Below are 12,811 nucleotides of genomic sequence, written 5' to 3' on the forward strand. Positions count from 1 at the left end.
CAGCACCCACTGTGGACATTTGTGAAAACAACAACATTCCCTGTTCTCTCCAAAACCAGAGGGAAAAAAATGAATGACTGTTTAAATGTATGCAAGACACATCTCCGTTATCTTTGAGGGCTTCATTTGGGGGTATCATGTTTATCAGATCCCTGCATTAATATCAAGGAGGTACCTATAAGAATGGGAATCACTAATTAATCAATTGGGTCTGTCACCCACTGTTTACTACAGTGCAAATTGGTTACTTTGATAGAGAATCTGAGTGGTAACGTGTTCTGCTTCGGGTCCTTTGACAGCCACTACACCTAACCCTGCAGGTAAGTACCAGGCAGTGAAGTAACACAGATAATCCACTAGATGGCACTGAAGCTTTATAAGCTTTATTTTCTGAAATCTGAATGAAAGATTTACCAATGTTAGCGGTGCAGTGCCTCATGTATATATAGTATTTACAGGGATGGAAATACGACTCCTATTGCATAGCAGTTTCACCCATTCCAAGTTTTAATATGTGCTTAATATGAGCGCCAGTGTACAGGTAACAATCTCAGGTATGTCTTATTAAACATAGTAAAACCAGGAATGGATCGAACTGCAATGGAATCGGAATCTTGCAATCACTTATTTCCATTCATATATCACATGTGTTACTTTTTAAGTATGTGATACAAATGTGATCTATATTCGGTATAAGAAAAATATCAATAGTAAATCTATAAGGTTAAAGAAGAAACAAACAAACAAACAAACAGAGTTGCATGATCATTCTGCAGGTGTGAACTGCCGCTAGCCGCGCGCTGTTGTGGGAGGGCTGCGGTGAGTAGGTAGCTGCCAGAAAAAAGGGAGGGGGGCGAGAGAGGTATAGACAGTGAAGGAGGGAGAGATGCTACCATAAGTGCACTAAACAGTACAAAGAGAACAGGACCGGGAGTGAGGCACTAATACTAAACTGGCACTAGTGGACTTTTAAAAGCAGAAAGTAGAGAGAGGGGTTGACACTAAATTTTAGATACACGTGCGATAAAGAGTGGAGCGACTGATACCAAAAACAAAACTAAACTCGAATCAGTACCTCTGATTAGTTGGCCAGCGCAACGTTTTCCATTTGAAACCAGGACCCTTCCTGAGTATAGGCAAGCTCGGAGGATACCGGACGCCGCGGACCTGCTAGCTAACTTTTAAACCGATTCCTACACAAAACTACGCAGGTAAGTAAACCATTACCTTGGTGTGTATTTTGCCAACACCCGTGTGCGTTAAAGTTGTGACCTTTTATAAGGGCACGCTTATTTTCAATTCTTTAAATCGTTTTTGGGATGTGTAACACACTATGCTATTATGTCCATATTGTTATATTATTTTGCGTTTGTCATTATATATATATATATATATATATATATATATATATATATATATATATATATGTATATATATATACATATATATATATATATATATATATATATATATATATATATATATAATTTTATTTATTTATATATTTTTTATTCACTGCGCCGTATTATACTGTGGCTGGTAATAATAATAATAATAATAATAATAATAATAATAATTTATCTCCGTTGTGGATCACACTGAAGGTGTTGGTAAATGTTCACAATCACCTTTAACTTAACTTTGAACTTTGTAACTTTTTCAAAGGGTCATACCTGCGTGTTTTTGTGAAGATGCAAACAATTTATTTCCTTTTACTTTTTTGTGTAAAGACACTCGTTTTGATTTCGATTTCTTTTTAAAAAATATATTTAACATCGTAAACATATCAAGAAAGATTAAATATAAACTAAAGTTAAAAGTGTCTATTGGTGGGATTCATTTTATTTTTTAAATGCTAAAAATATATTTTGTGACGAGAGTTTCTAACTTGATCAAAATATTTATTTTTGATCAATTGTTTATCCGCTCAGGTGTGTCTTGGTAGTAAATAAACAGGGATCTGTGGTCCCGCCTGCAGACTGATTTGATTGGTCGGATAGAGCTGGCAGCACTTCTGATTTGCTAGTCCTATTTCACACTAGAGAATACACAGGGGGACTTGATGGGCACAAAACTTTAAAGAATGTTTTAAGGACTGTTTTTCTGAAAAGTGTTTGAAAACATTCTCTTCTAAACGGTGGTTTGTAAAATGAGAATAAATTAGTAAACCCTCTAAAACAAGGTGAAAAGGGTTTAAGAACTGCAATTTTGATTTATCAAAATGTGCTTAACAAAACAATCTTAAACAACACTTAAAACAATGTTTTATTTATCTTCCTACATAAACTCTTAAGTTCTGTCACATTAAGACATTAGACTTTTTAATGATACTCTAATACAAAAAGATAAGCTTGTAAAATGGTAAGTGTTTGGACTTGACATCTTTTTCAATGTCTTCATTCACATCCTTTAAAAATAGAACCACACAGACTGTTAAAGGGCTTCCCTAGCCGTGCTAATTCCCGAGTTAGAAACGGGAACGAAGTCAGTGAGAGAGACTTCTAGTCTAAACGTTGGCTATAGAATTCTGAAAGTTCCTTTCAGAATTATTGCATTTAGAAACGCAAGTTGTATTTGATGTCTTCTAAAGAGTTCACACACATTTGTGTGGTACAGTTAAAGTAGTGTTTCATCGAATACCTTTTGCAAGGAAGGAAGCTCAATGTTTAAAAGGGCTCATTCGTGAATGAATAGGTTGTACTAATACAGTAAAAAAAAGAAACAGGCAAGCCTTTGAACAAACACAGGCTTGCACATTATATATAAATAATATATGTTAGTTTTGATACCATTAGCAACATCTGCCAGATTTACATATTCTGATATCAAGGTGTAAACAGAACAAAAGGAAATGTGTTAATGTAGGAAAGGCATGAGAAATTAGTCTGCCAGTGTGAGGGATGTGCCTGGGGAGCTGTGGGAGGGAGGAGCGGCTCCAATGAGTGTTGTCTCTGTTTCCAAGGTGAAGGCATCACTTGGGTGTGGGGGCGGGCACGACTGACCACCCACGCCTCTAGCTTCGTCTCAGTGATTGAGCTTGGTCCTGCTGCTTAATGTTTAATCGCTGCAGGTTTGCACATTAAGACAGCTGCAAATGATCTGCAAAGCACTTTGACCTTGAGGCCATTTACCCACATCCATTTTTTAGCCCGAGCCTCTAGCCCTTTTCAAAGTTTACTGTGGTATACCATAGTTAAAGTAAAAGCACAGTGAATGCATGGTAAATGGCATAGCGTTCTGTTAAAATGCTGTAAAAACCGTGGTCAGCCTTGGTAAAGCAATGTTAACCATTAAATGGTCTTGCTGTAGACATAGGTACAGCATTAACATGGCTCTGTCTGTCTGGACTGTTCTGGGTAAATAAAAATTCACAGAAATAAATGAATTGCAATTAGTGTTCCATATCTGATGTCGTCGCCCCCTGTTTGCCCTTGAGGGCTGGTTTGTGTTGCCATGCCTGTGTGGGGAGGTAGAAGGAAGAATTAAACCAGATGCAATTCTTTGCTTGTAAAGTTACCCCACGTAACCGGGAGCACTTTCCAGTAAGCATCCGCCTGTTTCACTCATTTCCAAGGGGGATGCTGCAGGTTCAGTGTACCTCTGTTTTTCCACTGAGAGCCTTTGCTGATATAACCCAGTCCCTGTTTGCCTCTAATTCCAGGCCTCCTTCAGTCACACATAAGCAGACAATGGTGTTGTTGCAATGGTCTTTTTTATTCCGTCGTGCAACTGCAAAATGTGCAAAACTCAAGCCCTGGAATCCATCCGTAAAAATAAAACTTGAACACAAGGCTGCAGCACTTTCGTGTCACATCCTCTGTGCTGCACAATACAGATTTTATTTTCCTTCCATGTGGCAAAGTTTTAATCAAAATGTAATTATGCAAGTACAAATATTTTGGATGCTTTTGCACAATACAAATATACATCCTGCAGTGATTCATGCACAGTACATGCATTTGTCAAAAATAATAACCTCTATGTTAAATAATATTAAATAAGCACAAAATGCATACAAGAACAAATCAAAAACACCTTCCCTGCAAAACTTAAGCCTGGAATGGCTTGATTCATTGCAGAGCAGACCTTTGCATTTTGACCTATTGAAGATGTTACCCTTTTTACAAAAACACATTACTACAAAAATAGTGCATGGTAAAGTATTATATAGAAATATTGCAGCCAGACACTGATCATAATAAGGGTTACACCACTATCAGAGTCAGTGGTAGACTCCAAAACATTTTCTTTATTAAAGAAAAAAAAGAAAGTACGAGACTCAGAATTAAGCAACAGAACTCCTTTCCATTTATCCTGTTACACTGCGCCTCTTTGAGTGTGAAGGAGGTCCCCCTACAGGGGAAGGGCACAGCCTAGCATCCTGAGCCCTGGAAACAAGCGATTTCATATCCTCCACATTCGTAATGGTCGATTCTGTTTGTTTGTTCTAATTATCAGCCTTTATTTAACCAGGCTCAGTAACTATCAGTAACAGGGGTTGAAAAACTAGCCAAAATACACAAGGCTAGAGTACCTCTTACTAAATAAAAGCAATTCATAGATTTTAAACACCCTTAATGAAACTGGATATTGCAATTTAACCAGATGTGTAGGTTTGACCTATTGATCGTTATTTCTTGCAAAGTTCTTTCATGTCATTCACAGTATAATAGAAGAATGGAAAAAACTTCTACAGTTAGCATCAGTACTAAATGTTTTTTTTTTTTGTCTGTTTGACCAGTCTGTGTTGTTAGAATGCACTGTATTCATACTGTCGAATGTTTGTAGGGGGCCACTGTTTGTTTGCAGAACCCCCCTCAGACACTTATCGAAACACTGTGTCCAGATCTCACTGAAACTTACCTGAACACACTGAACTGCAGTGCTGCAGTATACTGCTTTGTTTACACTATTGGTTACTAAATCATTCCACAGCTGAAAACATGAAACCCGCTTGCCAATACATCTCTCGTTCTTTAAGCCAAACATACTTCAGTATCAGGAAGCAAAATTACAGGAAACACAATAGAGCTGATGGTGTTGGGCACAGCCGCCTTGAATATGCAAAGATTGTTTGTGTGCAAGGCACAGTCCCTTTTTAAATAAACATTTGAAGCCGAAACCCAAATGCTGAACCATACCGAATTTAGGGCTTTTTTTTATTCTGCCCGAACTGAAGAATTTCAGGTTTTTTTTTTGTTATTTGAACCTTTTATTAAATTTGCAAATAGGTGTACTTAGAGCTCATTTTGTTTAGAGTTTAAGATTAAAATTTTCTGAGCACCATGTCTTAAGTAGACCTTCAAAACAGTATTGAGTTAAGTTAATTTAGTTAAAAATCATCACTTTCAAATGAACTCAGCTGAAATGTCGAGCAAACAATGAGCTTCTGAGATCGAGGTGAATCCAGTTCTAGTAGCATAGCCTGGGGTTAATGGGTCTAGTACTCCATAGTCCAGCATTTCCACCCCCATAGTCTTGTTTTAAGGACCCCTCCCATCCCGATTCAATCACCCTCCATCTGTATTTACATACAGGATGGCTTCTCTTAGCTGTTCTGTGTGATAAATCCATCGACACACACACTTCACTGCCCTGCGAAAATGCAAATCCAACTTTCCCCTCACTGCTGGAAAAAGAGCTCCTCCACAAATCAGTGTTTGTTTTAAAATTTTATCAGTGATTTATGGTAGGAACAGAAAAAAGAACCTACTAACTAAACAGTTCTCCTGCCAGCTAGAGTTTCTCAAAGCTTTGCCTTTGGTCCAGTAAAATAAGTACAATGCAATACAATACAATACAAATGATCTGGTTGCGTAAACAGTTCAGGTTTATATTTTGTTCAGTAATTTTAGAAAATAGAAATCCTGCCTTTCGGCACTCAAATCTAGGACCAGAGTGATGTTCATTTATCACAATATACACCTCCATAACATCAAGGAAAAGCATAATTTATACACTTGATTCATTCATTGATATGCAATGGAATATATACCCTTCCTAGATCCTTCTTATCACCCACTTTGTCACTTATTTTGTAATTGCAGACATTGGGAGCATCAACATGACCCCTGCACTACCCCAGCACTTCCGCCTGGTAGTGCTGCTGTTCCTCTGCCAGTGGTCTGCACCGGTGGTCAGGGCTCAGGCCAGCCCATCCCCTCCGTCTGGCTGCGGCCAAAACCTGAACTCCCTTTATTACAACCTGTGTGACCTGTCTGCGGCCTGGGGGGTGGTGCTGGAGGCGTTCGCCGGGGCGGGTATGGTGGGCACCTTCATGGTAACTATCGTGCTTGTGGCGAGCGTGCCCTTCATCACGGATGGGAAGAAGAAGAGCGTGGTGGGGCTGCAGGTGGGATTCCTGCTGTGCACGCTGGGGCTGTTCGCCCTCACCTTCGACTTCATCGTCAAGCCAAACTTCTCCACCTGTGCCTCCAGGCGCTTCCTCTTTGGCGTCTTGTTTGCCGGCTGCTTCTCCTGCCTGCTGGTGCACAGCATCCGTCTGAACCTGCTCGTGCGGAAGGACAATGGTCCACGGGGATGGGTGTTGTGCCTGGGTGCCCTGGCTCTCTGGCTGGTTGAAGTCATAATCAACACGGAGTGGCTGATCATAACCATAGTCCGCAACGCCCCAAGCACCACCGTTGTGGGGGACCCGTGCTCAATTGCCAACATGGATTTCGTCATGGCGCTCATCTACGTGATGGTCCTCTTGTTGGCCACCCTGGTGTCAAGCATTTCCACCCAGATGGGCAAGCACAAGCACTGGAGGAAGCACGGCATCTTCATCCTGCTGACGGCCCTCGTCTCTATAGGCATCTGGGTGGCGTGGATCGTGATGTACGTTTTTGGGAACAGCAGGGTGGGGAGCTCCCTCTGGGACGACCCCACGCTGGCCATCGCTCTGGTTTCCAATGCCTGGACCTTCCTTATCTTGTACATCATCCCCGAGCTCTGCCTGCTCACCAAGGAGTCAGAGGCGCAGCCAAGCTACGGAGACGACCTGTACCCCACCAGAGGGGTGGGCTACGAGACCATCCTCAAGGAACAGGCATCCCAGAACATGTTCGTGGAAAACAAAGCTTTCTCCATGGATGAACCAAGCACAGGTATGCTGCATTAATTTTCCCAATTTATAATCAATCCGTTGGTGGTGCCCGTTGGGATTGAAACCCAGGATCTACTGTCTCCTAGTCCTGTAGGTGTTTTTTGGACTGGGGATTAACAAAATCATAGTTTTGAGATCTTGAATTCACACACCCTCTTTAACACTGATCTTAGACTGTCTTACAATGTTTTGTAGTTATGTTGAGCTCAGCCAGCGATGTAGCGTACAACCTGCTGCATTCCGCAACGGAACATGCTACATTTCCAAACATTCTACTAGTTGCATGCTATGTGTAGGACTGTGGATGTTGACCTCAACAGATATCAATTGCTGATGTACTTCATCAATTGATTTAAAAGGATCCCCATATGGTGTAGTTTTAAATAGCATGCTAACAATATGACAAGTCTCCACATGCATGATGTTTAAAACTGACAAAAGACAACCATGATTTAATAACTGCCATGATAACATGATATACAGAGGACACTGGCAAAATCCAGAAATACAATGGAAACATCATTTTTGAGATCAAGCCAGAATTTAAATCAATTATTTTTACTTCCAGCTAGACACAGATATCGAGACTGCTCCTGTTTCATTTCCCTATTATTTATGTCCAGAACCTTTACTACTGTAAACGTATGAAAAGAAAAATATTAATTTCTGTGCCAGAAATAATAAAAACGAATGGTGAGATATAGTGTTGTTCCAGTGCACCCCACTGTTTAAAATAAAATTGTTAATGTATACTTCCAATCTACTACACATTTACAAAGAACACCAACCGACTACAGAACGCCTGCCTGTTCCGAGAACATTTCCATGAAGTTTGCTCATCATTCACTGATGGACCAGTAAAACACTGAGAGATCTGGTTTATCGGTCATCAAATGACATTCATAATCAGCAACAGCACAGTTGCACCCCATGGTAATGATGGATGCAGGGGTGTGGCTGCTGTGGATTTTTACAGATATTTTATTATTACCAGTTCCCTTTATGAATTACAGGTGCTGGCAGTCCTGTGAAATACAGAGGATGAAATTCAGAAAGAAGAAGCACACCCAATACATTTACCAAGCTAGAAATAAACAATCGAATGAAGGATTAAGTTGTTTCTTATTTGTTTTAGTTAATTAGTTTTAATTAAGGCGGTCACTTGAAAAGCACAGTCTCGTTGGCTGTTAGAGTAGAGAACTGCAGAGACAGGTTTCAATGTATTCTGATGCTTTTTACCTTCTCCACGTGTAACCACATTTATTTTTTCCTTTTCAGCTAACAAGCCTGTGTCCCCATACTGTGGCTACAATGGGCAGACTCGCAGCTGTGTGTACCAACCCACAGAGCTTGCACTGATCAGTAAAGGCCCTGGACATGTAAGTTATTGATAGACAAACAGTTTTTATAAATGTTGATTTATCCACCCTAACACACTGATACAGAGTATTCCTAACCTGTGTGCACAGTCAGCTTTTCAACATAACCTGCACCCCATGTGTAATTCATACAGCTCAACTGGCTTAAATCTCTTGTCCATGAAAGATTCCCTCAAATTAGGCTACCCATTTAGTATACAGATCCACTGCTGTTTAGCTCAATTCAATACACCCCATCTTTTCCTGCACACAATTCCATAACAGCAGATTATAATTTCCCTATGCTGTTTTTAAAGGGTATTTGCAAAGCCACACATTTATGTGCGATTGTCGCATTTGGATTTTAACGCTGCCCTTTTTCCTTTCCTGTTGTGCGTCTGTGTGTTTGTGCGTGTGGTTTGGTGCATGCTGTGTGTGTAAAGCACTCGGACATGCAGTATGAAGTGGTAATCCCCCGGGCGAGTGTAATCTCCCAGCCGGCGAGCAGCAACAACTCTACAGTCCGAGCCGAAGACTCTGCCTCCACAGCAGGGCAGCAGAGGAAAGGAAGCGTACGTGAACTGAACGAACACTCGCCTCTCCGTTGCTTCAGTGTCACCTGACCGTCGCCTCTCTCTCTCTCTAGCTTACCCAGACCCCACAAAAAAAGCTCTTATTAGCCAAAAAGCTATTGACGTCATTCCTGTTCACTTGTATAAAGAACGTAAATGTCTGTTGGACATGTAGTTATACAGTACAGTTTGTGGATATTCTTTGATCTATTTTACATTAATAGATCAATATTTATCTGATACCAGTGTGCAAAACAGGGGTAATAGATACAATTACATTCTCCAAAGACATGTTATTTTCAACGTTCTCTTGTTCTCTTGACTGAGCTACTAAAGGCTTTTTTTTTTTTTTTTACCTCTTCTCATCACTTAACTTCCTGTAACATGGGACTTCACCCTTTTACTTCCTGTCACATGTTAATCAGGGAAGATCCTTTTTTGATTACTGTTAAACCATTGCAATATAAAAAATAGTATGTCAGTAAAACTCACTATGTCTATTTTTTCTTTTTTTTTTTTTTAGGAAAACGGCTTTTATTCCAAATCCCTTTGGTAAACATCCCTCAGACTTCTCAAACTTTTCCAGTGATCCAAAGACTCCCAGCTGACCCTGTAAAGCTAAGACTTTTTTCTGTTTTTTTTTTTTTTTTTTTTTTTTTTTTTTGGTTGTTCCCTTCACTGCTGGCCCAGCCTCAGTGATGCTTGATGGCAGATTCCTCTACCGATACAGAGAGGGAGAGAGAGCAAGATCCTAGCTCCTCACTCTCTCGGTACAGCCTCACGCAGGAGGAGGCAGGGGGTCCTTGTGAGATCATCTCAAAAGCTGTGCCTCTCCAGGGATGCTCTCTGTCAGCCTGGCACCAGCCTGGCATCGGTATGAACGGCTATAACAAACCCCACGGACAAAGGCGCTTTTTTTTATTATCAAAATGTTAATCCTAAGTGACCAAAAAAACCCAAATGCTTCTACGTCCAGAACGGAGACAATGGTATTTTGACTGAGATTTCTTTTGTGAAAAGAGAACTGAAGTGGCAGTCAGCTAGTGAGAGGGGAGGGGGGAGGGGGGAGGGGGTCAGTGGATAAAAAAACAAAAACAAAAACACCCCCTTCTCTCCTTCCTGACCTTTTTGAATGTTTTTTCTTTTTTTTTGCTGCTGTTTTGGACTGTGCAGACAGTGTGACGCAGACAGCCAGACAAGGAGGAGATGCAGGGTTTCAATAACTAAGACTGGAAGCAGCTTACCGTTCTAGATGTGATACGCACCCACATGCAGCAGTAAAGGTTCCCTGAAGCCCTGAAACCACCAGTACAGAACCAATACAAAACCCAGTGTATTCAGAAAGTTGGGTGCATCAATAATGCAAGCACACTTACTGCTTCGTGACCATAGAAAATATACAGGGTTCAAATAACGCCTAACCAGCAGTACTAAAATGCCTCTCCAGTTAAAAAAACAAAGACATCATTGCTCTCCAGATGCCCAGAATATGGCTGTCACTTCAGTAACAAAAAATCCATGGGACCGTTGATCTGAAACCCACCTTTTGTAGTATGATGTGCCTGAGAGTTTACTAGCGAGTGCAGTCTTCAGCCTCTCCAGCTGTGCCCCAGAGGGGGAGTGCGCCTTACATTTCAGTTGACTGAATTTCTGTTTTTGTTTTGTTTTATATCATTTTCTGTTGCGTTAACTAAGCGCTTCCTTCAATGCAGTGTTTGTAAGATAGCGGGGGATGTCAATTGAATGTTAAACAAACTGTGATCATTGTGTTAAACTGGGGGAATTGTTTTAGCAGGAAATAAACCAGAAAAATGTCCCTGATATATGTCTCCAACAGCACATTTGAATAGTGGTATCAGATACAGACACAGAGACATTTTAAGGTGGTATTGTTATATTATAGCTAAAGACGGTATTCCCGGACAATCAATGAGAAGAAAATATAACCTTGCAATGCCACCTTAAATCAGGGGTGTCAACACTGACACATGGTTTTTTGCATGAATTTCTCTGCTGAAAAGTTAATTGAATTGGGCCCAAAAGCTGTCATGAATGAAGAATTAAAGTGTAATGGAAATTGTATTACTTATTTAAATATATGACCAGTACCAGTAGGCTACACTCCTTTTAAAATAACACTGACCTATATCTAAATATGACAAATGTGCATTGATATGTAATTTTTTATTTATTTTCTGATGTAAATTAGAAGGCTTAATCACTGATTGTTGTCCCAAGGTTATAAAATTACAAAATGTCTCTTCGGAGGAAATGTCTGCTTAGTTTACTGTGAAGATAAGTCATGGAACCTGGGCAGGAGTTAATAATGGAAAATAAATGTGATTTTCCACAGCAGCCTGTGATTCAACATGAATTGTGTTTGTTTTTATTTCCAACCTTCTCCCTTCTACAGCCACAGAACACACCTGTAATCTACACACAGTTTGCAAGTTAAACTGTGCAATCTAATATATAATCTCTGCTCTCGATTAGGTAACCCTGGTACGCTTACTCCGACTGCAGTCATTTTCATGTGATTTATTTTATTTCTGCAGTAGAACAGCTTGTGTCGAGAGACAGGCACACAAGCCCACCTGTACAAGGGGCAGTGATGGCCCTGCTACCCTGCACAGCTGCTGTAAAGTCATTCATACATTTACTATTTTAATATGACACCTGTTTTCTATCTATCTATCTAATTATCTTTTTTTTTGTTATTTTTTTTTTTAAAGATGGGACCTGAGCTTTTGATTAAAGTTCAAATAGTAACTGAGCGTTTGCCATCTGCCTAATTGTTTTTTATTTTTTCTTGCATTATTAATTCCTACTGAGCATTTAGAAAAGTTGCAGTAGTTCCCTTTTAATAAGACTATGAGTTTGCATTCATCTCTGTGTGCTTGATTCGTGCATGTGTAACAGGGCGTAGGCTGGGCACGAACTGGCCACCCCCTGCACCGCAAGCGAGCATCTTAACCACAATGCAAAAGAATCCGTAACGGCAGTGTATCACCCAACACTACCCGTGGCACTTGAATTTTAAAGTGCACATGCATGTGCGGTGGATGCTTGATAGAATGAGAACACCTTCAAATGGAGAGCATGTTCAGGATCCAGAGATTGCAATCTTTGCGATCTTGAGAATATCCCGTGGAAACAAGTGTAAGTGAGATAGATACTGCCAGTTAGGCACTGATCACTGACCCCTGTTACACAATGACAGCAGCATCAGCTCACTGCTGTTCTTTGAATTATTAAAGAGAGGGATCTCAGTGACGCCTGCCTCTGAAAATCAAACCGCAGCAGCAGCAGCAGCAGCACAGAGCCTGCTTCTCCCGGCTCTCCTGTCTGCTCGCTGCACAGTCAGCTATTCATGGCTCCGGGCTTTACTGAGAACAGCAGAGTTCAAATCAACAAGGTGTCGGGTTTCATGGATTCCAAATCCCAGACTGCACTTCAACATGTTGTTCGACTCGCCGGCTTTGTGAGTCAACACAGATCTGTGATTGAAAAGGAAACAAACTGGCTATTCAAATGTAATTATGATGCACTCTTGAATTAACAAACATTCCTACTGGATTCACATGGCCTCCTGCAGAGCATTTTGAAAAGGCAAATCTCTGTGAAGAGGCACTCCTACTCGGAGAGCTTGATATTCAGTATGAAGGAAAATCTATGTATGATACGTGTGTGTTTTTTATTCATGAAGTTGAGAAGCACCTGTTCATGTACTAATATAACTAAGGGCCTTTAGGGCACTCGTGTTTTTTGTTTCC

At 40.5% G+C, this 12,811-nt stretch overlaps 1 protein-coding gene across 1 annotated transcript; it reads left to right on the top strand.

Annotated features, from left to right (window-relative positions):
- Positions 1–779: 779 nt before the first annotated feature.
- On the top strand, positions 780–11,393 carry LOC117422859 (G-protein coupled receptor family C group 5 member C-like). Its single transcript, XM_034038062.3, has 5 exons — positions 780–1,211; positions 6,048–7,109; positions 8,387–8,487; positions 8,910–9,038; positions 9,562–11,393. The coding sequence occupies exons 2-5, from the start codon at positions 6,065–6,067 to the stop codon at positions 9,592–9,594; spliced, it is 1,308 nt and encodes a 435-aa protein (XP_033893953.2). The 5' UTR covers positions 780–1,211; positions 6,048–6,064; the 3' UTR covers positions 9,595–11,393.
- Positions 11,394–12,811: the final 1,418 nt, after the last annotated feature.

Source organism: Acipenser ruthenus, chromosome 17 (genome assembly GCF_902713425.1).
Source record: "Acipenser ruthenus chromosome 17, fAciRut3.2 maternal haplotype, whole genome shotgun sequence".
Lineage (NCBI taxonomy): Eukaryota > Metazoa > Chordata > Actinopteri > Acipenseriformes > Acipenseridae > Acipenser > Acipenser ruthenus.